The sequence below is a fragment of the Anguilla anguilla genome, chromosome 11 (genome assembly GCF_013347855.1).
Source record: "Anguilla anguilla isolate fAngAng1 chromosome 11, fAngAng1.pri, whole genome shotgun sequence".
Lineage (NCBI taxonomy): Eukaryota > Metazoa > Chordata > Actinopteri > Anguilliformes > Anguillidae > Anguilla > Anguilla anguilla.
In genome coordinates, this window is record NC_049211.1 from 28657081 (window position 1) to 28683647 (window position 26567).

Here is a 26567-nt window from a genome sequence, read left to right on the forward strand (position 1 = left end):
TGTGCAGCAGTAGACTGGGCCAATACAGTAAATAACCTGTGCAATTAATCACCATCGATATGGATCGTTGGCTTGTACAGGAAGCTACAGCTTCATTTTCTGAAGATGTGCTCGACACTGACAGGGAGCCAGAGGAGGCAAGCGTAGGTGCGAAAAACAATGAAACTAACGAGGACGCAAGTAGCAAGAAAGTTTCAATGGAAATGGATAAGTCTATAGAAGAAAAGAAGAAATTAGTTGATCCATATGCCATGTACATACCACGGTGACATTGGCGAGTCGATGTTTCTAAACGTCCACGCTAATCAGACATACAAACACTGCTAGTCATAACGCAGCTTTGAAATGAAAGCGTGAAAACTCACATGGTTCTATGTCCAAAGCGTTATCAACCGCACAATACCACGACAGCAAACAGCTGATAGGAGAGAAGTGAAAAATCAAGTGGAAGTGGAGAAGTGTCACAATAGCAAAGGAAGACTAATTTTTCTGTTTTGTTGTTACGTTATCCGGCACAGTTTTCCTGAACAGTTTCAAGTTATTTTGACAGTTTTAAGGCAGCTCATGAAGAAAGGGAAAGGGTCAGGCTATTTTTGAAAATAAGGTTATAAAAAGCATATTGCATAACTTTGTGTCGTCTTTTATACAACCTCTTATGCCACATCCCATCCCTAACTCAAATTCCCCACCAGACGTTTGAAATCCCCCCCAAAAATGTTACTAATCCCCCCTCAAACAAAAAAATGAATTTTAAGCGGTGTCATTATCTGAATGCTCATGCAACACTTGAAACAGGGAGATTAAAAACCACAGTAAACTCACTCACTACGGCTGCGGTTATTCCAAAGTGGCATTTATTAATGTCCTAATATTGAAGACTGTATTTTCCCAATACAAGTTCATCAACAAAATTTTTTAAAGAACTATTTACTGTCTCTACAAACAAACGCTCATTACACGTGATGACTTCACCGCCCACTTTTTAAGCTGACTGCAAGTTTTGGTGAGATCGGTAAGGGACAGTCGCTTCTTTCTGGAACATTCATCTGTCACCTTATCCGTCACCAACCGTGGGACGAGTGGGCTCCGGCCTACCATCAAACGCTCTTCACGTCGGCCAAAGCCGGGAAATGAAAATCGAAATAAAACACAAAAATGTATTGGATGGAACAAAAAAAAGAAGAAAAAAAAAAAAGCATTTCCCATTAGTTGTTTTTCATAATGAGCAACAGGGCCTTATGGCACAAAATTTCCCAAAACAGATCTCATAAAATAATGTAGCCCATCAACTGTGGTGCATGGAACCATGGGATGGCCCGATCAATTTTGCCCAAAACATGTTTTACAGAGCAACTCAGGAGTGTATCTCAACAGGACCCGTGACCTGTCCTCACACATAACAGCGTAATCCCCAAACCCTCCCCAAAACAACATCAAATTTGGGGTGTCTTTGCCCACACTCTAGCTCAGACTAGTGACACTGAGAGGCGCTCGGTGTGAAATGCTAATCTGGGATCCGCGTGACAAAAGCTCAGGCCGCGTCGGCTCTGAATTGAAGACCAGACTGCAAGTAAAAACAACTGACAACTCAACGGACATTCATTGCTGGACAAGATCCACATGTGTAACTATTTACTTCAGGAGCAGCCAGGAGTCCCTCCTCATTTCATCCTGTACAGCTACACAATTCTCCTCCCACTGAAGAACGCAACACAACCACTAATACACTCAGTAAGATTATTTATGTTATTGTACAATATGCATTTATAATAATAATAAGATGTACAGTATTCGAATGGTCTGGTTCGGCATGGTTTGCGCTGCGTACTCTTGTCGGCCATCTTTGCTGTCCAGCGAGAGCTCCACAGATAGAGGGGGCGGAGCCAAGAGGCTGAAGGCGGGGAGCAGTGGGGGTTGAGGGGGGAGTGGTGGTTGAAGTGCAGGGGTATGGTCTTTCAGTGACTTGCAGATAAACACTGCAGCCTGTGTGCGTGCGTGCGTGCGTGCGTGCGTGTTTGTGTGTTGGTGTGTTGGTGTGTGTGGAAGAGCATTTGCGAGTGTGTATGTGTGCGTACTTTTGTTTGCAGTTGAGAGGAGGGCAAGGGATGAAGGAAGGATGAACAGATTAAAAAAGAAGGAGAAGAGGAAGAAGGAATAGGAGCAATAAGAGGAGGAGATCAGTTGCTGTAGATCTGTCCCTCTGGGGGCTGGGGTAGCTTCATGTTCTCCTTGCACATCATCAGCCGTCGGAGCTCCTGCAGGACCACGCGGATGCTGTACGAGTTCTGCCACTTGGCCAGTGTAGAAACCGCCCGCGTGTCCACCTGCAGGGGAGCCAGAGCCGTTAGCGTTGTTACACTCGCGCTCAATACAAATACAACCACTTCTCCAGGCCGTATAAGCACACAATCACACACGCCACTTTAGCAGGCTATACGAGAACCCAATCACACCATCTTTACTGGTCCTGCGAGGACCCAATCACACACACCATTTTAACAGGCCCTATGAGGACCCAATCTCACACCATGTTAACAATTTTATAGGCCTTGTGAGGACCAGACCACACAATTTTTATAGGCTTTAAGATGACCTAATCACTCCACATTTGTACTCTATAACAGGTCCCAGTCCCTAAATTCAAAGACCCATTCAGACTGCAGGCTATATCAAGTGCTGCAGAGATGCATCAAGAGATGCATTTCGTTGCTCATGTGCAATGACAATAAAGTTGAATCTAATCTAGTTAAGGAAATAGGAAAAAGGCTACAATATTGCTGAATAAGAATGCCATCCCAGGAGTAGTTCCCTAAAACCCAATCCAAATTCAAACCATTCTGAGTACAATGCAGATTCTGATCCAGGATCAGTTTCCCATTGATGGCAGGTAGATGGCAGACTGTCACCTAAAGCAAGACCTGGTGAAAACGAAGATGTTTTTCATTCCCTCACCACTGCCTCTCCCTCAGTCTTCTTGCCTGTGCCACTTGACCCCTGCAGCTAACACAGAATGCTCCTGCAGAACTAACCTACAATCTTCTCAATCCTATCATGACATACACCTCTGCATCTCACTGCACTGCCTCTTACTGCTCATAACAAGTTTCAAACCAAGGTGCTAGCCCACAGGGCACTTCATCTCCAAACCCAACACCCCAGCCAGACGTCTCTGCTTTGCAACCTTGAGGCAAATGGCTTTCCCATGGCGATCAGCGGCTCCCTTCACGAAAGCGATTTGCAAGGATTTTCACTTGCAGATTGCAAATTTCTTAACAAAATGCAGTCCACAAAAATGCACTACTTGCGAATCACAAATAAAACTGTGACGACCTCTTGCACAACCAATTTTTTCCCCCCTTGCGTTTCCTCTGATGGCGTTTCCTCTGATTGTGCAGAGACAGAGGCAGGCTACAGAAAAAGTCTTCTGTGATCACGCCCACCCTTTAGAGAACTACGGAGATGAGTTGACTTGACCTAAATGCATATGTTTCCACGGCACTAAATATTGTTCCGGCGACCTTTTGACAAAGGTTTTCGGTCAGTCACGAACAGGAGCATGGCCCTAACCAGTCTCTCTTTAACTTTAACTCTTACAAAAAATTAGTACATAAACATTATTTCTTAAGTATAAGCTGCTTAAGTACATCACGTTTATTTTTAAACTATATTTTCAGTATATTTAAGTATATTGTCAGCAGCCATACCACCTTGTATCCTGCTCCTGCCTAATGACTGAAGCTAAGTAAGGGTGAGCTTGGCTGGTACTTGGGTGGGAGACCTCCTGGGAAAACTGAGTCGCTGCTGGAAGTGGTGTTGGTGGGCCAGTAGGGGGTGATCTTCACTCCGGTCAAATAAACCCCAATTCCGCAGTGATGTAGACACTCTGCTGTAGGAGATGCGGTCTTACAAATGGGACGTTAAACCGAGGTCCTGACTCACTCCGGTCATTCAAGACTCAAGGACACATCGCAAAGAGTAGGGCGTTCCCCCGGTGTCCTGGCCAAATTCCCAAACTGTCTTTGTCAACTTGACACCTAATCATCCCCCAGTTTATTTGGAAAAAAGGGGTTCTCTCCCTCTCAACCTCAGCTGATGGAAGGAGAGCATTCTGGTGCTAAAATGGCTGCCGTGCATCACCCAGGTGGGTGCTGCACATTGGTGTTGGCTGAGATGAGTTTCTCCCATTTACCTTTCTGTAATACCGGCATATCCCTATCACCAGAGAAATAAGTTGTATAAATGGCCTGGTATAAATAGCAGGATGAAAGACTAATGGAGCGGGACCATATTTTTCCATTTGGAATGCAACAGCACTGAATGCAGACCTTAGATTACTTGCCTTATCTATTTTTGTACAAACCCAAAACACAAACCTCTTAAACTAACCACTAAGAGTTTAATTTTTAATTCTTTGCAGCAGATTTAAGGGCGCCTGAATGACTCCCGGCCCACGGCGTTGACTCACCACGCCATTGGAGTTGTGCACGCCATTCAAGTTGATCTTGGTCACGAATCGGACGAAGGGGGGTGTCTCTGGGTATCTGGGCCCACACTCCACCTTCAGGCTGTACATCCGGTTCTCGTAGATTGTCTGAAATCAGGAAAAAAAAAAAAAAAAAAAAAAAAAAAAAGTCCCAAGTGAGGTCAATTGCAGCCTCGGTTTCAAAATGTACTCCAGCCGTTTCACTCCTGATTAAACTGTGCCGCTTTGGAATTACTCTCCCTCTCTGTCATGACTTTTATATCTTCCGTTTACACCTGGATGTCAAACTCCATTCTTGGGAGTGTTCGGCATGTTTGCTTGTCTTTCTTCCAGCTTAAGTCCCTGGTCTGAATGTTCCAATCAGATGCTTTTTCCCACGCTTTAACTGCTGTGCCTTCCTCAAAACAGGCACAAAGGAAGGACTTCCTCAAACTATGGCAAAAAATGCTATTATTGGATCTGATGCATCATTAACGGTTATGCCAGGAATGTCTAAATTGTAAATGATTAAGCTAAATAAGTAACAGAGAGAATAAAAGTCAGCACACATGGGCTTCTAGGCATAAAATCTAAGGACCCAGATAAACACAGTACTGTTATTGACATATCTGTGGTATTCAGCACAAGAATCCACATTCTGTACATAATATGCTCACAGACTGGAAAATGCTCTGCACTTTACATTTAGCAAATAATAGAGGGCCACTATTCAACAGTGGAACGGTACTTATAAAATGCATTAGAAACGGAGAATAAAATTAATGTTAAATACTAGGGTCAAGAGCTTGTGCTAGGACTTTTTGGCTGGCAAATGCAACAAAAGGAAATGAGGGACATGCCAGCCACATCAGTGTGTGCACAACAGTCAAGTGTGTTAACAATATGCAACAACATAATGCAGCATTTACAAACTCTCAAAACTATTTAAAAACAACATTGACTGATGAGATGAAATACACAAACACACTGTACATCAGGATGAAATGTACATATACAGTGAGCTCTATAATGTTTGTGACAAAGACATTTTTTCCTTGATTTGGCTCTGTGCTCCACAATTTTAGACATGTAATGAACCAATTCACACTCTCAGCTGTTATTGAAGGGTATTTTTATAGACTTTTATACACTGTAATGTTTTGAAATTACAGCACTTTTTATACATAGACCCCCCCCTCCTGCATTTCAGGGTACCATAATGCTTGCGAAATATCAATGTTATGTAAGTGAGGGTAGTCATGTTGAGTGCTTTGTTGCATATCCTTTGCATGGAATGACTGCTTAAAGTCTGTGACCCATAGACCTCACCAGGTGCTGCTAAGTATCTTCTCTGGTGATGCTCTGCCTAGCCCGTACTGCACCCATCCTCAGCTCTTGCTTGTTTCAGGGGCTAGCTGCCTGAAGTTCACTTCAGCTTATAAAATGTAAGTTAAATTTGATTCAGATTGGCTGAGTGACTCGGCTAGTAGAGAATTTTCAATTTTTTGGCTTTTAAAAACTCCTTTGTTGCTTTAACAGTATGTTTGGGATCATTGTCTTGCTGGAAGAAATGTTGTCCAATGGGTTTAGAGGCATTTGCTTTACAGATAAAATGCTTCTGTACACTTGAGAAATCATTCAGCTGCTATCATCAGCAGTTACATCAATTAAGGCAAGTGAGCAAGTATTTGTGGAAGCCATACATGGCCAAGCTATAACACCATCCACCACCACGTTTCACCGATGGGGGGGGGGGGGGGGGTGGGGGGGGTGCTTTGGATGTTGGGCAGCTCCAGTTTGGCCCCCACACTTTGCTCTTGCCATCACTCTGACTAAAGTGAATCTTGATCTCATCTGTCCACAAGACCTTTTTCCAGAACCCTGCAGGCTCTTTTAGTTAAATCTTAGCAAAATGCAACCAGCTAATCCTGTTTTTGCGGCTTACTAGTAGTTTGCATCTTGCAGTGTAGCCCCAGAAGTTCCGTTTGTGAAGTCTCCTGCAGACAGTAGCGAGTGACACATCCACGCCTGCCTCCTGAAGAGCGTTTCTGATCTGTCAGACAGGCGTTTGGGGGTTTTTCTTCATTATGGTGAGAATACTCAAATGTACAGGTCTTCCTTGGCCAGGACCCTTTGTGATCACTGAGCTCACCAGTAATCGGCAATAACAGACTCCAAAGGCAATTAAAAGCCTGGAATCAAGACTAGATACTGAAAGTTCTTCTATACCAGCACTACAGAAGGAACTGAACACACCTGACTCATCACAAACACCTGTGAAGCAATTTGTCCCAAACATTACGATGCCCTGAAATAGTGCACTAATTTCTACATGATGAAACCAAAATGTACAAAAAATACCCTTTAAAAAGGTTGAGAAGCTGCACTTTAACCACGTGTGAATTGTTTTATTACAAATCTAAAATTGTGGAGAGTCAAATCAAGAAGGGGGAGCGGGGGGTAGAGTGTCTTTGTCCCAAACATTCTGGAGCTCACCATACATGTACATTTTTTTGCATATGTGCACACCTGATGTGTATATGTACCCTTTCTCAACAAAAATAGCCTCCATAATCTTACATCATAGGTTGTTAACTGAAACACATTTTCTTCTGAATCAAGATGAATCATCTCTTACTGAATAAATATTTCTTTTTTTAATTCTTAAGGTAAAAAAAGCAATTTCATCAATAGCGAATAGGCCTACTTGGACAGTTGATGATGCATTAATTGGCTTTAGTCTGCAGTGCAGAACATCTGATAATATCAAGATCGGCTTTATGCCTATTAAAGTTCTGACAGTAAAAATGGCCGATTTATAACAGGCAAAAATAACATTTGGGCTTCGATACCCAACCACCAATATGTTCAGGCTATGTCCTTCCATTTATGGTGACAATTTGTGGCATGGAAGTGGGCAGCTGCTAATCTGAAACTGAATGCCGAGCAAGTTTTAGTGACTCACACAAAAACAAACACTAACTTTTTCCAATTTACTTAATGTGCACTCACCATTTTTGAAATTCCAACCTCCCTTCAGCCAACAGGCAAAATTTTAAAAAAAGAACATTTTCATGGACCCATCTACTGTTCATTTAGTGACATGCATTAGATACGTATGGTACCAGTGTTTTTTATTTTATTTTGTGTGACATGAGAGATGGGAGAGATTCTTATTAGATATAGATCTACAGGTTTGCATATGAAACATAAGCCACTCTCAGGGTGACGGGCAGTGAAGCATGGCTTTGTGCAGGAACAGGTTTTCTAAAAACCTGCATTGTGGCAGCAATCTATTGGACACTGGGAAAAAGTCTGCGGGGGAACCAGGTTATCGGCTCTGGAGTCCCAGGAGGTGGAGGGCTCTCGTCCCCAGCGCTCACCCTGGGGGGGCCGATGATCATTCCTCTCCAACGCGTGAGGGTCATGTCCTCGTCGTCCTCCAGGCCCCAGCTGACTGTCCCGTCTCCAACTCCTTTCTGCCCTTCCTCCAGCTCTTCCAGCAGCCGGAAGTTACGAGGAACTTTTACGCCTGGGCAGGCAAGAGAAGGATGCACCAATCAAAAGATGTTTTTTTTTACAAGCAGAGTGCTTTTCTTCCCACCAAGGAGTTCTTTGGTGTTTTTTTAACCTTGCTTGCTTTTTGGGGATTCTGGCCTGGTTTTTTCCCAAATCGCCTTCTGATACTCTGTAAAGCATCTGTGACAGTTCTCTGGGAAAAACAGCGCTACACAAATAAAATTTGCTTTGATTTGATTTGATATGACAAGCTGCTTGTTCTTAGGCTGAGGTACTCGGGACGTGATTTGGGAGTGGTGGTTTTGGCAGGATTGCAGTCCCCCACTGGTACAATCGCTTCTCTGCAGTAAAGCCCCAGTGTCCCTGGCTATAACAACCAAACCTTACTGATGCAACTTGCTTCCACTGACAGACCACAGTCACCTCTTTTTGCTGCCCTGCCACTCTCGAAATGGTTACTTCACTCCTGTGTACATGAGTTACAGAAAATCCCATCCAGTGTTTTTGGATTGGCAGCAATTGGTTGTATCAAAATGTACTGTAATGGCCTTTATTCACACCTGTCATTATTAATGATACACTTCATCCAGTAAATGTCACTGAAATCATTAAACAAGGGTATAAAAACAACAGTGAAGTGTATCATCTATACCGGGTCAGACAGAATCAGGGGGCAAGCTCTGTACAGGTAAAAATGCTGCAGCCAGCACCTGCTGCTATGATGCTGGCGTAAGTGCTGGAGGCTCATTTGTTGAGATACAGATCAATAAACAAATGAATGAATCTTTATTGTGCACAGTGGCATTCAGTTAGCTTGTCAGGTGATCTATTCTGTAACCCCATCAAGTAGTCCTTTATTTTCTGGTACCCTGTTCGATATTAAATGGACAGGCTACAACAACACTGCAATGAAAATGTCTATTACAGTATGAAAGATGCGAAATTCAATGAGATGTTTCTTCTCTCTGCACACTGGCCCCGATTTGTCAAGATGCACAAATTTCCTTAAACTTGCCTGGGATCCATGTATGTAAATGGTAAATGGTAAATGGACTGCATTTATATAGCGCTTTTATCCAAAGCGCTTTACAACTGATGCCTCTCATTCGCCAGAGCAGTTAGGGGTTAGGTGTCTTGCTCAAGGACACTTCGACACGCCCAGGGCGGGGTTTGAACCGGCAACCCTCCGACTGCCAGACAATCGGTCTTACCACATACATCGGCACGCACATACATCCTGAGCTATGTCGCCCCAGTGTAAATGCAGCGGTGAGATCGGATTAAGAACCCTTTAACCTTTGAAGGCGTAAGGTCAGGAATATGTGATTAGAATGTTCTGAACCGAACATTCTAATGCTGATGTCACAATCACTGCTGGCATGTATGTAAACCTAAGCAAGTGCAAGGAGAGTGTGAATTGCTTAGGTATTTCAATGGGAATCCTGCTCCATTCAATTAATGGATTTCATACATAAACAGCAAGTATGTAAAAATAAATGTACTAATAAAAACCAGTCAAAGGAGGAGTATGACCCTCAATGACTGCACAAACACATGCAGAAAACTCACCCCATGAAAATGATCGTTAGGTTTTGATTACAAATACTGAAGATTTTCAAGCACAGACCCAAAAAAGGGAACAGTCTGCATTTCACGTTGTCTTTAACAAAATAAAATTGCAAAATGGTTTCCTCCAATAACAGTTCATAATGAAAGTGATAACGTAAAAAATATGATTTAGATAAGCAACGTTATGCAAAATAGCTCGCAATGTTACAGATCCAATGTTAATAGAGCAAGCGTGTGCAAAGCACAATACGTTATGCCCTTAAAATCTAATATTGGTCGTGATAATATAACACGGCATCAGGTAGTTTCGGTCGTGTCTGGTGCTGATAACTGGAGTTAAGCCACAATATTTTCATGAGATATAACATTTCAGTGTGATAATAGATTAGTATTTTGGACTCAATAAAAATAAAAAACACTGTGGCTACACAAATTCACTGGTGCAGGAAACGGGTTTGACAGAAACCACTTCCTTGATCGAATGTATGCATGTAGCCAACTAGCGAGCTACCGAACCTGATAGCCAGCTAGCTAGTAATCTAGCTACGTTCAATTAAAATCAAGATGTGATAGGGGTTAGAGTGTTGACGTTAAACAATAACACTACACCTCATACGCAATTCAAAAATGTACTAGCTGGCAATATAATTATAAATGCTTATTACATCGACACAATGCTGTGGAACAGCTGAATAGCACATTGTTAGGAGGAAATAAACAGGCTCTCTGTACGTTAAGAACATTACCCCTAAAAACCATAATTTCATCGGAAGGTGGTTTAGCTAGGCCACAATGAGTGCCTAAAATCAGAGGTTATTTTAAAATAACGGTAGCCATCGGCGGATTATTTACATCATATAGGCTTTCGTAGCTAGACCTGCAGTGTTAGCGCTAGCTGACGTTAGCTAGATTAACTCAAATTAACTGGCAAGTAAATTATCACTGACAAAATACTTTCCCGGAATAACCAAAGACGGTCACAAGTACCCATTTCCAAACAATGCAAAAGCTGCATCTACAGGAATTACCGGAATTCAAACGATTTTAGCAAGACAAGACCATAGCAGGTTGGCTCGGTTTCGCTGGCTAACAATGCACCCGAATGACGCGGCAGTTGAGAGTAGCTAGCCAAGTACAGTAGTAGCTAACTAGCTAACTAATTAGCAACTATATGCTTCTATAACTACAGAACTGGGAAGGGCGCTACTGAATTATTCCGTCATCTAATTTCATCAAACATAAACCGGAGCTTTTCCCATACTAGGTTTCGTTACACATACACTAAGAGTGAACCTCGATGGACAAAAGCCCACTTAGCCCTAGCCTTGCTAGCAGGCTTACTGATATTGTTAAGCCAGCGCCGCAAAATAAAACAAATAGCTAGCTAGCTAGCTCCACACCCAGAATTTCCACGGAACGATTTAGACTACCGACAATATAAGTCGGTAATCAGAGTTCTCTTGTAAAAGGACATATGCTTGCATTACTAAATACTACAAATTGAAATGGATTAATCATAAACCTAGCTATTTATCCGATTGTGAAATTCATTTACCTGATCCGGCGGCGACCGCCATCTTGTCGCTGTAAAGCGGGAACGCGCACGTTACCATTCCCTGGTGCAGCCGTGCATGATCTTAAGCGCAACAAGAAAGTAAAAGTTTATGGAGGAACTTTAATTTAATGGCACTGTTCATGGTACAGAATTACCATCAGATATATATATATATATATATGTTTATTTATTTATTTATTTTTTAGAAGACATGTGTTATGTATTAAGTGGTAGTACTTAGTACATGAGACAAATTCCCCAGCCTATAAACCGACATCACCCCATGACATCATTAATTGGTCTACCTGTCCCACATTAAATCATCGGTTATGAACGAAGCTAATTGATGTTCCGCTGTTGAATGTTTAAGAAATCGGTTCAGTGGAACGCTGTGATTTCTAAAAATCCCAGGACATGTCTCTGTTGTTCACTCTCTAAGAATAGCCCTTGGCAATCATTATCTAACATGTAGCCTATTGCATGACAATGGTGAAGTTTATATTATGTTAGATGAGGGTGTTGATGAACAAGGTTGGTGTGTATAGTAAGTTAAATGGCATACTTATGGGTATACTTAACCTTGGCAAGTATGGTGCAGGTTAATATGCTATTCATGGTGTGGAGTATTTGCCATGGTTTGGTAATAATTAGAAGAAATAGCAGGGTGCAGCAATGATTAGTTATAATTTAGCTGAAAACAGTAAGCTGTTTTTCTTATTACATTTGATTGCATCAGTTACTAGCTTACCAGAACTGAACTTTGGTTATTTCTTTCCATTTATCGTGGTTTTATGTCTGTGGGTGGATTTTTAATTCCTATCTTTTTTTTTTCTTTCAGTAATGTATTTTCATTTTTTGCCTCTGTTTTCTTTATCAGTGATTTCTTTACTGGTTCTCGCTGCCAGCAGTTATTTTTTGTGCTCCTGTGCATGTCCAATTTGATAGCCATTTGACTAAGATTTTGAAAATGGTATACCAGACTTCTGTGGTTACTGGCGCACAAAGTACATCAGCATCACATTAATCAATAAGTCAGTACAAATAATAATGCAGACATTTTAAGGACAGAGTCTGACACATGAGAAAACGAGAAGTGCAGAAAACCAGTAGAAGGATGTGCACACGTTCCAATTTATACCCTGTAGGTATTTGTAATGGCAAGCAGGGATCAGGGCATAAACGGAAGGCCTGTTCCAATCAGCCTCCTATACTCTCATTGGTTAAAGCCTCTCAGGTGGTGTTCACCACAACCTGCCATGTTGAGCCAAGGCCTGGTACAGATCTAGGCACCTCACAAGGCATTGTAACAGTTTTATTGAACACGTTCATTGAGCCTAGTGCTTGCACACGCATGCGCGCACACACACAGACACACGCGCATAAAAGGGAAAGGATGGGTTGACTATTGCACAAACATGCAGTTTGAAATTCTTGGTATAGAAAAGACCAAAACATGAAGTAAAAAAGAAGACATGTTAGTACATATTTGTTTATTTTGTTTCCTTATAAATATAATGTACTATGTATATACACTGTAACATTAGTCTCCCCAAGAGCAGACAACAAAAAGGCATCAAGGCATTGTTTCTAATATTTACAAAAAAGTGAATCACTCCAAACATACTTCACCAACAAAACCACCAACTTGCTTACTTCAGATTAAATGAAAAGCTACAAATCAATGCATTTCAATATCTATACATTTCTGGTTCAGTGCAAAAACCGACTTGAGCTCAAAACAATCCAGGAATCAAGCATATACTGTCATATTTAAAATATCTATTTGTTCAATATTTCTGAATATTTTAAGGTCAATTTAATCAACAAAACCTTGTTTTTTGCTTTTGGATAAACTGTTGTGAAATTCTAATTCCTTTAATACACCTTAACCCTTATTATGCAAACCCCAAATGGACATATTCTCACATGAGATAGTGCTACAAATGATACGAATGCCAGATTAGGTGTCAGCATACACAATTTCCAAAATTTGACTGTGGGTTTGTTTTGGTTTTGTGGAAATAGCCATTTTCACTCTCAGGAAACATGGAACGTCTATCTCTCAATTAATGAAAATCATTCTTCAATCATTTTCCAATACATTTTCCCTTCCAACTTGATCCCATCAAACATGACAAATGTAATGTTTCCTGAAACATACAGCCTCACGGTCTTAAGATGAGGGTTCTATTATTAAATACATACATTTGATTTTTTAAAATATATTGAATACCCTTCACTATATATAAAAAAATGAAAGCAGTTTCCTCATTTTAATTTTTGATATAATCGTGCATTTCAAAATGATGGAAGGATATGACAATCAGAGGTAGGACAGCCGCCACGTTCCCACATTTCCACAGTTCTTTCATTTCAAGCTTTAATTTCTGGAAATATCACTGTTTTTGTTCAGTTTTCAGATACCTTTGTGCAACCAAATGCACCCAAGTACCTTAAAGCACTCCCAGCTCCCACACAGTCTTAAAATTAAAATAGGTTCAAAAGGAATGTCAGCCTTTAACCTTTAGCATTCCCCCTCAGGAGGCTAATGCCACCAACCAGTTTCTACACATGATCAATGGTTCATGCTGTGGAATTCTTTACGACAAACTGCATATTTTCAAGGTGTGACATTTTCGGAACATTGATGCACACGATTACAGAAAGCCATTTGCTGTGCAGGCACCAACCGGCATCATTTTCATTTTGCTAATTAATTTGGAAAATGTGCCAACAGAAGCAGCAAGGGTTGCTCCGTCTTAAATCGCCTGCTGTTTACCTTACAATGTGCATTAAACATGCAATACCCTTAGGAACTTGAAATTGTGTCCAAGCCTTCCTGAAAGAACATAACGAATCATTATAACTGAACAATGAAAGTGTTCAGCTGAAAGTTCAACTCACAAACTTAATTGTACTCAGAAGCCAACTTTATAAATGCTGAATATGCCCAGGCAATCACCATTTGTTTTTTTTCTCTGACAACCGTAGGTGTCCTTTTAAGCATTTGCTCCATTTTTATAGCAAACAATGTTCCCAATTTACTTGAAATACAATAAAAAAACACAAGTTCTTCTCCTCACAAGTTTTTGTGTGCAGTGCATAGTTTTTCTTTTTGCAAAAAAAAAAGACATCTTACAAGTCTGAAAAAATAAAAATGATTTGCTGACTATGTGTGCTTATGATGTCATTGCATCTTCATGCATGTGTGTTCAGCAAAACTTGTTTTCATAAATTGAGGTACAGCAGTTTTTAAAACAGTGGATTCTTCAAAGACAATTTCTTTCTATTGCCAATGTTTTCCTTTAAACTTTTCCAGAATAAACTATCATGTTATTCAATGCAGCTGTTACTTTGCTCAACTAACCAAATTATACTTTACTGGTATTAAAGTTGCCATATTTCATTGTGTTTTCAGCTTAGTGTTGGAATATGCTCTTTTCCATTATACGCTCCAATAGACTACATTTATGAACTAACAACTATCTATTTATTTTAAACAGTGTCTAGTGTAGTATTACAGTATACTGAATGAACCTGCGACACATTAAACCTAAAAAGGACTGAAAGATTGAAGAAAGCATGTCTTATACTTTTACCTGTAAAATTATCCAATACTGGGGGGAAAACACCCAAAACCCCAAGTTAACTGACCAATTGTCATATTTGAGTGGGACACTAAAATCTGCAGCTACAGTCAGATGGCTGTTGATCTACAAGATGATAAGGCAGCTAAAAATAATGCCATACTAATCCAACAAAGTCAAGGAAACCTCACAGGTGGCTTCACAACCATAGCCATCATGGTCCTACTATAACATAAGCACAGATGTTTATTTATTAAAAAACGGTCAGTTCCTCACCCCCCCCCCCCCCCCCCCCCCCTCCCCTTACCAAACATCCAAGGGTCTTCATAATAACCCCTTGTGAAGTAATACAGTGGAAGATATACAGTGAAGTAATCTGAATGTGGAAAACTGAGCACGGCCCACAATTCTGCGTATGCAAAACTGTTACATCCCCACAGTGCTCTCTACATAAGCACAGCCCCCATCTAAACCATAAATAAAATCACACCTTACAAGTGTGATTATATAAAGGGAGAATCCCCAATGCTGACTGCCATTTTACCATAAATATAATAAAAATCTTCTTAACCATTCATAAAAAGACACTCATCTAACAAAAACCAGCCCCAGTAACCTATTACCTGCAAGTGACTAGAATGAAATAAGGTTTCATTATTTGAAGAGAAGTCTGGTCAAAAATAAAAATTTGATGCGCCTTACGATTTGACTTGAGTAGCTTTGCGGTCGATGACATGGGCTACTGAGGAGTAATCAGTCCATAATCAAATGGAGGATTGATTTCTATGGTTAAAGGATATGGTTCAGAATGATTATCCAAGCAGTTAGCTGATTACAAAACATACACAATTTTTATAATCATTCTGACTTGTCATCCAAGATCACCACTGCCATGCTATGCCAGTGTATTGTGATGTAGCTACTGTAGCCATATTAATCTGAAATACTGCTCTACTATGTTGATCCAACAATGTATAAACCCTTCTCCAAAATGGGGAAAAAATGATAAATGAAAATGTGAACTTAAAATCTCAAACAGGAAGTATATCAGGTATATCTAAACAGAATGTTGCCACCTTTACATTTTAAAGCAATAATTTACTTGAGATTATTTTATGAATGCTTAAGATCAATTTTAAATTGATAGAAATGCAGGTCAGCAGTCATACACAGTATAATTGTCCTAGAATTCAAAATATGAGCATGCTTGATACATTCTAGTTTCATCATAAATAATGAATCTATTTTATGATCTGAGGGGCTCTGGCTTTGTAACATTAAACTTGCCCTCAACAAACAGAAATGCAGTTGTGAATCACAAAACTTACTGCTTAACATTTTTAAGGTCACATTGACTGGATTTTGTGCAAAATGGCTACAGCAGTTAAAAATGACATCACAATGGCAATCAAAATAATAGTAGGGTGAGTCTGGGGAAAAGTATCTAGGCTGTGCAATGTTTTTTCTTTTTTTTGTATTTTCTAAACTGAGGTCTGCTCCTAACATACACGTTTCTAAAATGATAAATGTTTTGAAATTAGGGGTTGAAATAAGAGTACTACACTACTGCTGACATTTTTTCTTTATAACTTCAGCTTATTAACTAAATACTATACAACTACTATTAACTATATATCGAGTCAGTTTGGCAGAAACGTGTATGGTGTAAAAAGGCATTTCAGCTTAAGTCAAGAATTAAATGCGCATGGCATCAGCCGTGCCAGACAATCAGCCATGCCAAGCTCTTTTTAGGTTTCAATTTTAAGACAATGTTCACTACAAAAGCAAAATGCAGATTCTATATAACATTAACAGATATTCATCTGTAATCTAATTTCTTTCACCTAAAGTGGACCTCATTCTTCTGACAAGCACTGCCAGTCCTCGCCCTTGCCGTGCACGCCTGCATTAGCCAATCGCTCGTGCGCTCGGTCTGTGAGCTGAAGCTCGACCCAGGCCTCACACTGCTGCTCTGGAACTGAGCACAATTTCAGTTTCAGGCACAAGTGCTGTGCGTCTCTGGAGAGGTACAGTGGGATCTGAGGTCAAAGATTAAATGATCAGCAATGCCTAAATATGCACATGCAATTCATAAATATAAGGCAATCCAGTTCCCCCAGTTGCTGAAGAGAACCAAGATAGGGCAACGAAGACCTTCATGGTCATGCAAAGAAAAGGCGGTCTGTAAAAAGATGATGTAGACAGTCTACTGCATCTGACGTACATAAGGCTACTTGCACAGTACTGTATAGCATAGGCCCCGCTCGTCCAGACAAGGGCATTAGACGAAGAAAGAAGATCTGAGCTCCAGCTCGCCAAGGCCTCTGAGATAATGGCCCAGTTAGAAAGATGCGACTGGGCTAGAGCCCCCATCTCTTAAGTGCACAGAGGATGAGGAGGACACAAATGCATGTAACAGGCTATATTCCCAATGCTATTCTTAGAGACACCAAATAGCTAAGCGGACACACCAAAAAAGAAAAAAGGAGCTTGTCTCAGTAACAGGTTTCTTATTTTCCTCTCCATGGAAAAACACGGGGACTAGTCGGAAGCCCCTTCTACTTGTTCTTCAAGTATTGATTTGGGAAGAACGTCTGGCTTTAGAAGTCTTTGTGGAACAGCGGCCATCTGCGGTTGACGGCTTTCTCTTTGGCCACTTGACATCTGCTGAGGGGGTGGGTTGGGCGAAAGAGGCGGAGGCAGGTGCTTTACAGGGGCGGGCCTTAAGCTTCAGTGTCAGTGTCATCCAAGCAAAGCACAGGCCACACCCACCCCTTCCCTATCCTGGGACTTTGAGTCTTTTGTAAAACCCCTCCTGACAAAGGCTACAGTGAAAACATTCGACTGAACTGAACTGAAACTAATGATGTAAAACCTGCAGACTTAAAGCGGTGCCATTGCTGATGGGGCAGCCAAGTTAAATCTACTGTCTCTACCGTTGAGGGCTCATTTGATTTTAGGCTAGTGGCCAAGAGGTGAGGGGTACAGTCTTCTGAGATGAGAAAGGGGTGTTGCCTTCAGCGGGCCGGGTCACTTCTTTTGGGCCCATTGCATGTCGTCGGACCTGGGCTTCTCCCCCGTTACGCTCTGGATGAGGTCTTCCAGGTGACGCCAGAAGCCAAGCTTCTCCAGAGGGTAGTTCAGCCAGCCTGCAGAGAGGCACAGAAGCAGATGGGAGAGCTTGTGAGTATCTGTGTAAAGGAACAATCAGAACACAATACAGAACAGACCATGTGACAACAACGAGAATTCATAATGTAGAGCCCTTTCGGGAAGAAAAAAATGATTCGCTTTAATCAGGGTTCCTCCAGCATGCTAAACACAAAATACAAGGAATTGACGATACTTTTTAAAGTACAATTTAAGCCTTCAAGGACATTTCTTTCTTATTACTGACATTTTTTGGAAATATCAGCCTCACAGGGTTTGAATAGTCAGGGGACTGTATAGTGCATAAACCTGCAGAAAAACAAGCATGCACAGCTCTACACAGCATTTGGGCACTTTCAAGCCATGAATTTTCTACATTAAAATTCAAGCACTTTAAGACCTTTCAATGACCCTTTTTCGTGATTAATTTACCAGTTCTCATGTAAAATCTTGACGTTTGTTTTTAAAGGTGTGGACTGATTTCCAGCGGTATATTTCATTGCAGAGGGTTCCAGAAGTTTCTATGCTGAGGGACAAAGTGTAGCATGCACTTCTCTACACTGCAGAGAAGACCCAGTATGGTCCTTAATTTACACCAGGGGATCTGAAACCTGGTCCATCCAACCTGATGTATTCTGGATTTCACTCCAAGCACGTTCACAATCCCTGAATTGCAATGAGCTGTTATCTGTAATTTAATTAAATGCTTTATCTGTCTGTTGACTTACCAACTTGAACCACATCATGTCAGAAATCCAAGCATGCCATGAAGATTCAATGTCTCATATTTCATCCAAGTACTTTAAATCTAGTTTGCAATTATTTAATTGCAAATTACTCCTTTAGAAAGGACCATTTTCTTTAGCGAGGATTCAATTTTGTAATGGATTAAACTGCTGTAGAAGTGCTTTGTCATGCCGGCTGTGGGCGGGGCCGGGCCAGACCTGTGGTGATGCAGAAGTAGGTCTCGTGCGGGGACACATGGTGCACGCGGTGGTGTTTGCGGGGCAGGATGATGCGGCAGTCCTGCAGGACGGTGACCCAGAGCGGCAGCCCGAAGTACGTGTGCGACCACTTGTGGATCTGGTTGGTGAGGGTGACGAAGATGGCCAGGGCGAAGACGTAGCAGTCCCACGGGTACTTGTGATACAGCTCCGCTGCAGACAGGGAAAGAAGTGAAATAAAAGATGTGTGGTGCTCGGATCACTTAGGCCCCTATTCAACCTCTAACTGCCATGCGCTGATCTTTACCCTTAAGTAGGGGTGGGCAATACGGCCTAAAATTCAGTCATGATATTTTGCAGTTATAACATAACATAACATAATGACAAGAACAGGCCATTCAGCCCAACAATACTCGCCATTTTTCTGACTAAATTAGTGCTCTGATTACCTACAGACGAGATAGTATCTAACACCGCATCAAGCCTAGTCTTGAAAATCCTCAGAGTTTCTGCCTCTACTACGTGTCCAGGCAGGCTATTCCACACATTGACTACTCTCTGCGTGAAACATTCTTCCTAATGTCCGGAATTTACGTTTTGCTAATTTTCATTTATGTCCCCCCGTTCTACTAACGGAACTACAGTGATAACGATAAGATATCGTTATTTATAAATTCATAATCATACCTTGGATTATACAATACCAGAAATGTTAAAATATGGCTTGATATGCTCAATAATGTTTTTATTGTGTGATTTCTTAACTCCTGCACCAAAGCTAACAAAAAGGGGTTTTTTTTTGCATCCAATAACATAAACAAAAAAGGACAAATCTATATAAAGTAATTAGTATAAAATATCTTTTCTCTGTCAAAGCAAATATTTCAGCAAATATCCCATTATTCACTGACAGGAAGTGGGGAAATCTAGTGATAAACTTCCTTTTTTTGGGCCTGCCACATCACTGAAGTCCTTCTGCAGAAAAATATAACTTCTAAACTCAGCAAAGTCAGTAAATAATGGAAAAAAACTCCAGGAATCCAGGTCTTGCCAGTCTTGCCGGTGTAGTATGTGCATATACACTATATGACCAAAAGTATCTGGACACCCCTAAGTCTGGGGCTGGTTTTCATGGTTTGAGCTCAGCCCCTTAGTTCCAGTGAAGGCAATCTTAAGGCAATGACATTCTAGACAATTCTGTGCTTAGAACTTTCTGGCAACAGTTTGGGGAAGGCCCTTTCCTGGTGTCAGGATGACAATGCCCCCAGGCATACAGCAGGGTCCACATAGAAACGTTTTTTTCGAAATCAGTATGGAAGAACTTGACTGACTTCAGCTCTGACCTCAACCGCATCGCACACCTTTGGGATCAACTGGAAAGCCTACTGCGAGCCAGGCCTAATCACCCAATCAGTGTTTGACCTCACTAATGCTCTTCTGGAAGCAAATCGCTGCAGCAATGCTACAACATATAGAATAAAGCCTTCCCAAAAGAGTAGAGGTTCTTATAGTAGCAAAAGGTGGACCAACTCCATATTAATGCCCATAATTTTGGATTAAATGTTGGATGTCAGGTGTCCACGTACTTTTGGCCATGTAGGAGGATATATGCACTGTGTGCGCGCATGCGCATGGGTGTGTGCAGAGTTAAAGTGGGGGGCCAGCAGCCCATCCAGACGGAGGTCCTGCCCAGTTGGATCCTTACCTGGGGACAGGGTGAGGAAGCTGAAGGCCATGTTCGCCAGAGGCAGCAGGGTCAGCATGCAGTTGTCCCCGTTGGTCTCGATGAAGTCATGGCGGGTGATGGCGGTGGGGTCGATGTGGTGCTCCCGGAAGGGTCGGATGAAGGCCTGGAGTAGAGGGGGGGAGTTCCAGAAGGGACAAGAAAAGGACAAGAGGAGAAACCAATGGGGTGACAGAGGGAAAAAAAGAGCTCACAGAGGGGGCGTGGTTTCCTGGTTACCATTCCTCCAAAGCAGAGAGGTAGGGCCGGAGGTTAAATGACGGAAAGTCTCAAATGTTCATCCGCTAGGCTTCCCAAGATTAATAGTGTTTCACAGGTGAAACCATGTCTGAGATTATTCAGTATAATACTTCTTACCATTCTAAGGAAGCAAGGGGTAGCAAAATCTTATGCACCAAAATTTCTGTTTGCCGATTCCCCGGCTGGAATTAGCTAAAAGCAAAAATGATTGTCTAATGTCCAGCATTGTAGCATTGTTATCTAGTTGCCTGTTAAATATTCTCAATGTTTGTGGTCTAAACAGCCCTGTACAGAGACAAGGAAAATAGTGTGTGATGATGCCCACCTTTCCAACGATTGGCAGGTCCACCGACCCCCAAGTGTCGGCCCCCCAGTGGACCAACCCAGAGGCGAAATCCGCAGTCAGGATTCCTGCAACTGAGATAGACACAGACAGTCAGTCAGTCAGACAGATTCAGTTAGTCAAACAGACAGTAGGTTCAAAATGCATGAGCTTCTTAGCAAACTGTAAGCTGGCCTTTTGATTTCTGAGTTCACCGGTGCTCTCTTCTTAATGAAATGATTTCGGTCAGCCTAAGGTTTGGCCTATCTGGCATCTTTTTCCTAATTTCTCAGCCTCCTAACGACTTCCTTGACTTTCATTGGCACACTTCTGACAAAGGCCAATAACAGACTCCAAAGGCAATCAAAAGACTGAAATCACACAAGATGCTAAAAGCTCTTTTATACCTGTACTGAGGAAGCACCTGATTAATCAGAAACACCTGTGATGCCATTTGTCCCAAACATTATGACGCCCTGAAACTATTTTTAAAAAGTGCTGTAATCCACAACGGAACACTGCCAGAACCTGATTGGCTATATGCGCTGCAGTCAGTTTTCAGCTCCCATTTTCAAAACTGGAACAATATGGCAGACCGTTGATAAACTCTCTTATTCCACTAAAACATATTTTTGAAAACATTTGAGGCAAGAAATAGGCAATGTGGCTGCGGAATGTTGATTCATATTTGATATGCTACACCTAGTTTGAAAGTTCGATCAGAGTTTCCTGAGCCAGAGCGCGCTACGTTGGACGCCTTCATTTGCATAGAACAAGGACGGAGTACATTCTGAGGCAAATGCAGAGCCGGCGACGGCACCACACCACTCGCCGGAACGCTTCCATCAGGCACCGCGCAGCCAGTCCGCAGAAAATGAAAAGGAGGCGTCGGGTACCAGATGTGAACCCCCCTTTCAGTCTTGGGCACAGCTCGGGTTCGGCTATGTTTGGGCTTCAATTTTTTGGGCCCGCTGAGAACTCTACTATGGTATCTAAATCTATGTTGAAAGCTTATATATCGACTACTGTTATTGGCCTAAATGACTTGAAGAACTGTTCAAGTGTCAGAACTGTTCATTGCATAAACCTTTATGCACTTATGTAAAGGAGTAAATGAGTCTGCTCATTGCCTAAATGTAAACCGAAATGTAAAGTAAGACACTGCCATCTATAGAAAATGTATGTTCAGAGATTTATCAAACTGATATGACCCTCCGCCAATTTAGCATAGTACAAAGCAAACCACTGAGTTTATTTCTCAATTTGAGCAGCACATTATATGAGACTAAAATGAAAATGCATTAACACACGCCCAGCACTCTGCCTGGAATCGCGCAGGGTGTGTTCCAGGCTTTAGGTGAAAGGGACAAAAATAAGGGGCGTGTCTGCTTGCACACAAGCCTGTGCCTACCTATGCCAATCAGAATGTACCACAGGTGACTCAGATGGAAGTTGGCAAGGAGGTGGCAGAAGTTGAAGGCCATGAGAGAGAAGCAGAGGACAACGCTGACCCATTCCTGGAACCGTTTCCCTAGAGAGAGACAAAGGGAGAAAATTGAAAAATTTATATTCATTACATAAACCTGGGATACTTAAATCTGACCCTCAAGGTCAGTAGCACTGCTGATTTTCTCTTCTGTCTGATAGTCCAGAGTCCAATAACGTCACCGATTGGCCAGAGATTACACTCACCTGGTGCGTCAGGTTTGAATCGGTCCCTGATTAGAGAGGAGGAATGAAAACCAGCAGTACTACAGGCCCCGAGGGCCAGATCTGAGTATTCCTGATACACTATTTTTATAAATTGTCTCTACAGGAAGTCCACCTGCCACACACACACACACACACACACACTGCTAATCATCTGATCAAATGTAAGCGTGAGGAAGCTATTGTGCCACTCAGGGTAACGTGACTGGGGAGGGTCACTGTACCGGACTGAAACCGGTTCTGTTGATATTATGTGATGTTCTAAACAAAGCCTAATCACTTAATGGGTTGTCGAGTGACTCACGCAGCCGGCACAGAAATATCTGCCCGGCGAGCATAACGCAGCCTCCCATTGCGACCTTGCCACGGTCTCAGGAGAAGGGCTCCGGTGGGCGGACAGGTTTCCCCAAGCGCCATCCCGTTTAAACTGAATCCAGACTAGGCCTCAATCTCAGAAGATAAAGGAAGAAAACAAAGCGCCTCTCCTTCCTACAGTTTAAACCTCTAACGTTCCGGTGGGAAAAGAAAAAAAACAAGATGGCACCCAGCCAAATAGGGCGACATAGCTCAGGAGGTAAGACCGATTGTCTGCCAGTCGGAGGGTTGCCGGTTCAAACCCCGCCCTGGGCGTGTCGAAGTGTCCTTGAGCAAGACACCTAACCCCTAACTGCTCTGGCGAATGAGAGGCATCAATTGTAAAGCGCTTTGGATAAAAGCGCTATATAAATGCAGTCCATTTACCATTTACCAAATCCTGCCGAAAATCTGGCGAAGATTGGACAATTTCAGCTGTGATCAAGTTTGATCATTTAAAAAGGCGCAAATTATGCTGAAATGTTAGAAAAGGTAGCTTTGTAACCATCAGTTTGCGAAAGTCTTACGGGTACCCACGTGTGCCTACACTTGCTCACAGCTCCATGCGGGTCGGTGTCACAGGGATTTCCAACCACAGCCCTTGCAGGCGCTACAATTGGCTACGATTAGCTTGTGTGCTAAAGACCAAGGTCCCCAGTTTAGGGAACTGATCTTCCCCAGGGAAGATGCCTGCAGAGGACGTTCGTGTGCTGACTCAGGTCTCTGAAAGCTGCGTTGCGTACACAAACAAGATGACAGTGATACAGCGGTTTTGCAGAAGAGCTGAATTAGAGCGCCTTAAAATGCAACGCAACAAAATTAGGCAAGATATACAGCAACATTCACTTCTGAGAATAGGACTGCTTTCAAAAACTGCTTGATATCTATGACTTTGGGTTCTGTGTCCTGTTTTGATCTGTTACTCGTACAATGTGCAGCTGCAAATAGTGGCAAATAAATGTAGGCTAAATGTGTTTAATCACATTATAGCCTACCAGAGTTTCCAAAACTGTGGGGCAAGAACCACTGGTGTGTCATGGGGATGGCTTGAAGTAGGTCATGACGTGCATGTGAAAAAAACTCCCTGTGCAACACTGTACTGTACATTACACTTTCCATAACCCAGTTGAACAAAGCCTAGTTACATACACAGTGCTTGGCTATGACATTACAAAATATTCTTTTTTTAATTCCATATTGGAGAACAGATGAAGCCATCATTTAAGAAGTTGTCGCTAACAAAACATTCATTAAATGGGTTGTGGTTTTGCAAATTTTGGGAGCTATGGGGTGTTGTGGATATTAGCTTTGACAGATAATTTACGTATAGATTTTTGCTGATGGCACTTCCTCACCATAACAATGGAATTCCATCCATCCATTATCTACACCCATTTATCCTGGTCAGGGTTGCGGGGGTGCTGGAGCCTATTCCAGCGTGTAATGGGCAAGAGGCACAATACACCCTGGACAGGTCGCCAATCTATCGCAGGGCACGCACACCATTCACTCACCATTCGCTCACACACTCATACCTATGGGCAGTCTCCAATTAGCCTATTTGCATGTCTTTGGACTGTGGGAGGAAACCGGAGTACCTGGAGGAAACCCACACAGACACAGGGAGAACATGCAAACTCCACACAGAAAGGCCCAGGTTGGGATTCGGATCTAGTACCTTCTTGCTGTGAGGCGACAGTGCTACCCACTGCACGTCCTAATTATCTAATTATGGCTACAAAACAATTTTCCAAAGTACTGTGTGTGAATGTACTGTTTGTCTATGACAGGCCAGCACTGATAGGAAAAACTTAACAAGCCAAGCCATCTCATATCTTATAATAAGTTTACTTGTAATATAAGTAAATATTTAGTCAGTATTTTAGCTAAATGTGGAAATAAGTCAATATTACTGCTTACCTAGCTATGTTTCATTTAGCAACACTAATAAAAACTGCTATGGACACCTGCCATTCTTTGACATTTATAATAATCCCCTGCGCAACTACATCTAACTATGTAGTTATATACATATATATATATATAACTGTAAAAACTAGCACTTAAACCCTTGCATTATCCAACACTAAATACAATAAATAGGGAAATAATGTTTCAGCAAGCAGAACGTATTGTTAGGTCTCATGACAAGAACATGAATAAAATAAGTGCAGGCTCATATGGTCAATTGTAAGAAACACTACTGTTCATTGGCTAATATAACTAGCTACTGGACTAACTAGCTAAAGTAGCGCTATGTTTTGGAAATGCAATTAGCCAAAAAGCTACCAACATAATACTTGGTTAGTTTTTTCTACCTAGCGAGCCATCCATTATCTGCATTTGCCGAACTAGTGTCAGACTGGAAAGTACAGTCACACTGATTTAGTTAGTTGATGGCAGTCATTGCGTTAAAGACAGGAAACCCACACACGGAAACAAGGCTAATATGACTTTCTGGATCACAGATCACCGTAAGACGGTGTCAACATTACCGAACAGATCAAATGTACCCAAGTCGTTGTACCATATAGCCTACAGTAAGCCAGGGCTCGTATGGATCAATAATAAAGCTGTCAAGTCATGGGCAAGAACTGAAAAACCACAGTTCGTGAAAACCCAGACTACAGGCTATTATACTGGTGACGTCCTCAACATTTCAATAGAGTTTGACAGCAAATGTTAGTTTTCTCTCACCTGGTGAATATAAATTTGCAAGTTCCTGAGCACCTGCGTGTTGCGGGCCCCCCCGAAGTGGACCCATGCCTGGCCCCGGTGTTTTTGGGTCTTTCTTAATGTCTCGCCTCCATCCGACATCGTTCTCTTCTACCGCCATGTTCTGGTACAGATCCATCCCTCGTCAGTCCGGGGAGCCAACAGGAGTGTCGAACTCTCAACAGAATAACCACGCCTTCGCCCGTCCAGCCACTCATCTTTATTTTATCGCCCTAACAGGAAGCTCGCTATTGAAATCGGCCAATACGCGAAGCACGGGGCGTGCATTTTTCAACAGTGCAGCCATTCTGGTGGCGACGAGAAAGGGCACATTTCCGGACCCCACCCTTTAATATCCAATCAGAGGCGATAAATGCAGAACGCTCCTGAACGTTTGTAACAAATCCCACAACAATCCCCACACTCAGGCACATAACCCGGCAGTTTCAAAGAGGCGAAGATAAATGGAAACATTGTTACATAGAAAGACCAAGAAGATGACTGCAGAAAGTTCGTGAATTTTTTGTAGCTTTAGCTAACAAACACGTTGCCGTTTTCCTGACTTTTGTATCGAGGTTTATGAGACAGATCCTTTAACCGCATCGATTTAGTTGAATATGAATATAAGACAAAACTCAAGTAACGACCTAACATATATTTAAATGGCTAGTTAGCCAAACAAAATACTCAAGTTTA

General features: G+C 42.0%; 1 protein-coding gene across 3 annotated transcripts; it reads right to left on the reverse strand.

Moving 5' to 3' along the window:
- Window positions 1–832: 832 nt before the first annotated feature.
- On the reverse strand, window positions 833–26097 carry peds1 (plasmanylethanolamine desaturase 1). Of its 3 annotated transcripts, XM_035381399.1 has the most exons (8): window positions 25854–26025; window positions 22504–22623; window positions 21096–21187; window positions 20492–20636; window positions 18787–18999; window positions 7846–7994; window positions 4466–4591; window positions 833–2324 (listed from the first exon to the last, which is right to left on the reverse strand). In XM_035381399.1, the coding sequence occupies exons 1-8, from the start codon at window positions 26008–26010 to the stop codon at window positions 2178–2180; spliced, it is 1149 nt and encodes a 382-aa protein (XP_035237290.1). In that variant the 5' UTR covers window positions 26011–26025; the 3' UTR covers window positions 833–2177. The 3 variants fall into 3 exon arrangements, with proteins under 3 accessions (XP_035237290.1, XP_035237289.1, XP_035237288.1); XM_035381397.1 differs by lacking the exons at window positions 833–2324; window positions 4466–4591; window positions 7846–7994 and adding an exon at window positions 12565–17841 and having other exon boundaries at window positions 25854–26097; XM_035381398.1 differs by lacking the exons at window positions 18787–18999; window positions 20492–20636; window positions 21096–21187; window positions 22504–22623; window positions 25854–26025 and adding an exon at window positions 11106–11221.
- Window positions 26098–26567: the final 470 nt, after the last annotated feature.

What these genes read in the sequence shown, in the direction of transcription:
- peds1 (XM_035381399.1), bottom strand. Translation starts at nt 26,010, where the DNA reads ATGGATCTGTACCAGAACATGGCGGTAGAAGAGAACGATGTCGGATGG. An exon ending in ACCTGCCAATCGTTGGAAAG is followed by an intron (nt 20,637 to 21,095) that starts GTGGGCATCATC and finishes CCTCTACTCCAG; the next exon opens with GCCTTCATCCGACCCTTCCG. An exon ending in TGCACAACTCCAATGGCGTG is followed by an intron (nt 2,325 to 4,465) that starts GTGAGTCAACGC and finishes GCTCCCCTGCAG; the next exon opens with GTGGACACGCGGGCGGTTTC.